General features: G+C 52.1%; 2 protein-coding genes across 5 annotated transcripts; both read left to right on the top strand.

Moving 5' to 3' along the window:
• The first annotated feature begins 587 nt into the window (after positions 1-587).
• LOC112886353 (probable polygalacturonase At1g80170) lies at positions 588-3,293 on the top strand. 4 transcript variants are annotated; one of them, XM_025952236.1, is made up of 9 exons: positions 588-738; positions 957-1,016; positions 1,097-1,264; positions 1,349-1,375; positions 1,473-1,680; positions 2,159-2,240; positions 2,325-2,433; positions 2,558-2,686; positions 2,778-3,293. In XM_025952236.1, the coding sequence occupies exons 1-9, from the start codon at positions 595-597 to the stop codon at positions 3,075-3,077; spliced, it is 1,227 nt and encodes a 408-aa protein (XP_025808021.1). In that variant the 5' UTR covers positions 588-594; the 3' UTR covers positions 3,078-3,293. The 4 variants fall into 4 exon arrangements, with proteins under 4 accessions (XP_025808021.1, XP_025808019.1, XP_025808018.1 ...); XM_025952234.1 differs by having other exon boundaries at positions 885-1,016; positions 2,558-2,680; positions 2,781-3,293; XM_025952233.1 differs by having other exon boundaries at positions 885-1,016; positions 2,558-2,680.
• Positions 3,294-3,617: 324 nt separating this feature from the next.
• LOC112887817 lies at positions 3,618-4,601 on the top strand. Its single transcript, XM_025954089.1, has 2 exons — positions 3,618-3,862; positions 3,989-4,601. Exons 1-2 carry the CDS (start codon positions 3,710-3,712, stop codon positions 4,448-4,450), a joined length of 615 nt encoding a protein of 204 aa, XP_025809874.1. The 5' UTR covers positions 3,618-3,709; the 3' UTR covers positions 4,451-4,601.

Genomic DNA, 4,601 nt, shown 5'->3' with positions numbered 1-4,601 from the left:
AATTTTACTGATCGATCAAATTGCCAATAGCCAGTAGGTAAGTTCATGCAATCACACAAGAATATACATACGCTTAGGCAGTATTGTTTGAGATTAATCATCAATCAGCTAATGCTACATCTTGTGCATTTATTTGTAGACTTATTGAACTATGAAGAGGATGACTGTCGAGTCACATTCATTGAACGGGATATTTTTGCTGAAGTGGATCAAGATGGCATAATTGAGACTTTCATGGCCTTTAGACATCGCAGACCAGACATAAGAAGACAAACCGTTACTCTTATAGGTATATAAGCTTCTTTTATGTATATTTTCGACCTAATATGTCAGACTATTTGTATTTAATTTATGCAATGTTTACGCTTAATTGTTTGTTGACTTTAAGACTTTGGATGTTATTATCGAATTTTTCGATAAATTTTGTATTGTTAGCTGAATATATATGAATCATATTGTTCATTTATATTATTATACAAATTATGTATGAAATTTTTTTATCGGCATACCCACTAGTAAAATCCTAAATCCGCCAATGATCACGGAACTGGCGCACCGACGCTCTTCTGCCAGCGCAGCCGTTTCGTTTCAGTGATGGCGCGGGAGGCGCCGAGGACAGCGGTGCTTATGGTCGCGGCCGTCGTCGCCGTTCTCCTGCCGGACGCCGCCGAGCCCCGCATCCTCCTCACGCTCAACGACTTCGGCGCCGTCGGCGACGGCGTCGCTGACGACACCAAGGTACGCCAACGCTGCTGCTCAGTGCTCAGCATAATTAGCCGCACCCGCAGGAGCCCCGGGTCCTCCTCCTACCTGTACCACGACGCGATTGGCTGTTACAGTAGCATCTACCAACTGGATATGCCTTATGCTGTTTCTTTCTCGAGGCCTTCGCCGGCGCCTGGACGGCCGCGTGCGCCGCCGCCGACAATGTCATCCTCAACGTGCCCTCCGGCAAGACCTTCCGGATCTGGCCGCTCACGCTCGTCGGGCCCTGCAGCAGCGAGATCAAGCTGCTCGTAAGCCACGCAGCTTGATTAATCCCCAGCCGCTTCCGTTCTTTAGCCGCCGTATATGCAATGCCTTGCGTTTTCGTCAGATTTCCGGGAACATCGTTGCGCCGGAGAGCCCGAGCGACTGGGGGCCCGGCGACCGCAGACAGTGGCTCCACTTCCACAAGGTCCAGGACCTGAAGGTGACCGGCGGCGGCATCATCGACGGCAGGGGGCAGCAGTGGTGGGCGCGGTCATCGTGCGAGGAGAAGAAGGTAACCGATGGCGCCACCTGACGCCGGGTGTTGGGAGTGACGGCATGGCCAAACTAACCGTGTGCTCTGCTCGTGTTCCTGCAGAATCGCACAGCGCAGCCTGCTCCCAAGGTGAGCTCGTGAGCCCCGTTCGATTGGAGATTAGCTCGAACTGAATCGGTGACCGACTAGGAGGAATCACCATCTCGCTCTGTTCTCCAATTTGCAGGCGGTTCACTTTGAGGACTGCCACGGGATCAGCGTGAAGGGCATCACGCTGCAGAACAGCCAGCAGTACCACCTGACGTTCACCCGGAGCTCCAATGTCGAGGCCAATTACCTGAGGGTGACCTCGCCGGAGGACAGCATCGACACCAAAGGCATCCACCTGGTCGACTCGAAAAATGTTCACGTCATGGATAACCTTATCTCCACAGGTATCTGCCCTTCCTGTCAGCACTTCCTTTCCCTGCAATATGCAGTTTCAGAGGAGCTTCCTCTTCGGAACACATTTTTGAAAGAATGCAGCTGCCATGAAATTGTGCTCGACTGTAGTTGACTAGAGATTCAGTAGGATGGACACCTGAACCGGAATGCAGTTGACTAGAGATTCCGTAGAATTTACACCTGAAATGGAATGCATTAAGATGTGGTACTTATACTCATCGTTTCTATGTCGTTTAAGTATGTGCCTTTCCTTTTAGCACTTCCTTTCCCTTCAGCATGCAGTTTCAGAGGAGCTGATTTTTCAGAACATTTTGGAAAGAATGAAGTGGCCAGAAAAGCATGCTTCACTGTAGTTGACTAGATTTAGTAGAATGAAAACTTGAACCTGAAAGCAGTTAAGATTTGTTAGCCATATGCATCATTTCTATTTCGTTAAGCCCTTGTTTCCCCATTTTCCCTTTTCTTCAGGTGACGATTGTGTCTCGATAGTGGGCAACTGCACTGATGTTCGCCTAAGAGCCATCTCATGTGGTCCTGGCCATGGTATCAGGTAACTGAGTTGTTTTTGCCTCTTCAGATTTTCCTATTTGCTCCTCAATTGCTAGTACAGCTAACGGTGTCCGTTTGCAATTAGCATTGGAACCTTAGGAGTAAACGGCTCTGTTGATTATGTGGAGAAGATCAAGGTTGACACCTTGTTCATCTCAAACGCCGAGAATGGTGTACGCGTAAAGACCACCAAGGTAACAGCTTAGCAGGCACTGTCCATTTCCTCCACCTGGCTCATAACAGCCATATGCGTCAGGAACTCAGGTGAAAATAGTGTGCATCTGCTGATCGTCCTGTGTGATTTCTGTTGTGTTTCAGAATGGTGTTGGTGGTTTCGCCCGCAAGGTGAAGTTCGAGAGCATAGTGATGAGGAACGTTACTAACCCCATCATCATCGATCAGGGAAACTCCGACGATCCGGCAGATTCATCTGAAGCACCGGTACATGTAGAAACTGAATCCAACATCCATCACCGTGTGACCGTCTGATGACAGCCTGCCTATCTCTGAACTCTGCGTTGGAAAATTTACACTACAGCAGACTGCTGCGACAGCCGTGCAGGTAGAGAAGATCAACTACATCGACATCAGGGGAACGTCGGCGTCGGAGCACGCGGTCACGTTCTCGTGCAGCGACGCCAAGCCGTGCAGGCACCTGTCACTCACCAACGTGAACCTGACCCGGGTGGACGGGCGCAAGGCGTCGTCCTACTGCCGAAAGGCGTTCGGGAAAAGCACCGGCACCGTCATCCCAGAGTCCTGCCTCACCAAGGAGGACTTCGTCCACCACGTCCCACGGCACTCTGAAGAAGACGAAGAAGAAGATTCAGATTCGTGAATTCCTGGTGCTTGGCCAGTTAATGTTGCTCTAAGATCTCCAGAGGAGTAGTTGCTGCTTTGGATATTGGAACTAGGTGTCCGTTCTTTTTCCTAGCCCAAGCTAGCCATCTAGTGCAGATATCTGTGTGAACTGAAGAGCCGTGTCGCTGCTAAGTTTGGCTTTCTGTAATCGGATACGCTTTCAGCTAAGATTGCTTATCTTTCTGTGATTAAAGAGGCTAAACTATCATTTTTGCGTAAGATCGGGATTCTTGTGCCAGGGCTTGAGTGCACGTTCAGAGCTTACAAATACCAGGCAGGCTAGCTCAGTAGCAGGCTTGAATGCTTCAATGGACCGATCGTTTTCGTTGGCGCAGAAGCAAATGGCAGGTTGGCAACACAAGCTATGTTTAGGGGGAGCCTAAAATCAAGGCGCGACCATGCCGCGGAGCCACCGAAACAAAGGAAAGGCCATGGTCAAGCTGTGTTCTGCACTCGCCTCTCCTATATAAGCCAGACGCCGGTATGAGGCAGAACCATCAACCTGTGCATTCTCTCAGCCTTGGTGCCTCCTTTCTCAGATCGCCCTCTCCACCTCCGAACAAATAAATCATCGAGGGCGGTCAAAGAGGAACGAGCACGACACATACCATGGAGCGGTTCATCGTCGCCTCCCTCGTCCTCCTCCTCGCCTCCGCGGCCGCCGTCGAGGGCCGCATGGGCCGCGCCGCTGTCTTCGACAACAGCATGCCTACGAACCACGTGTTGACCGGCGGGGACGAGTTACCGAGGATATGCGACCAGGTAGGCACCGGACGACACCTTCTCTTGCGTGTTGTGTGCATGCAGATTGTTCTTGGATAGGGCGGTAGATTCCATGGGTGAGAATTGATAGCGACACTGGGGTTTGTTTCTCGCGCACGCATGCAGGTGCGCTTCAAGACGATATGCCAGGGCTTCACGAAGCTCCCCGGCGTGGCGACGCCCCGGCAGCTGCTGCTGGCGTCGATTCGCGTGGCGTCGGACAAGGCGAAGGAGGCCAAGCTCCTGGTGGAGGAGTACAAGGCGAGGACACACGCGAGCGGGCCGATGGAGTCCATCGCCGACTCGTGCCGCCAAGGGTACGACAACGTGGTGCAGTCGCTGGAGGAGACGCGGCAGCTGATCGAGGCGCGGGGCACAAACTTCGACGTCAACAACAAGGCGTCGTTCGCTCTCACGAGCGCCGGCGACTGCAAAACCGCCTTGGAGGACTTCCCGGACATCAAGTCGCCCTTCGCGGCCGTGCAGCAGAACGTCTTCCGCGTCGTCGACAACGTCCTCAACATCGCCGTCGTCGTGCAGCAGGGCGAGGCACACCAGGCGAAACTGCTCGGCCCGCACGGGCACTGAGCGAGCCGGACTAGCCGGAGCTAAAAGAGAAGGCAAGGGTGGTGGTGGTGGTGATGCACCGATCTCTCGCACCTGAACAACAAAGGCTTGAGAGAAAAAAACTGTACTACGTAGTAGTGTAATGTAACTTGATGAGGTTACAAACACGGAA

This window comes from Panicum hallii, chromosome 3 (genome assembly GCF_002211085.1).
Source record: "Panicum hallii strain FIL2 chromosome 3, PHallii_v3.1, whole genome shotgun sequence".
In the NCBI taxonomy this organism is placed as follows: Eukaryota; Viridiplantae; Streptophyta; class Magnoliopsida; order Poales; family Poaceae; genus Panicum; species Panicum hallii.
This window is presented reverse-complemented; position numbering and strand designations above follow the sequence as displayed.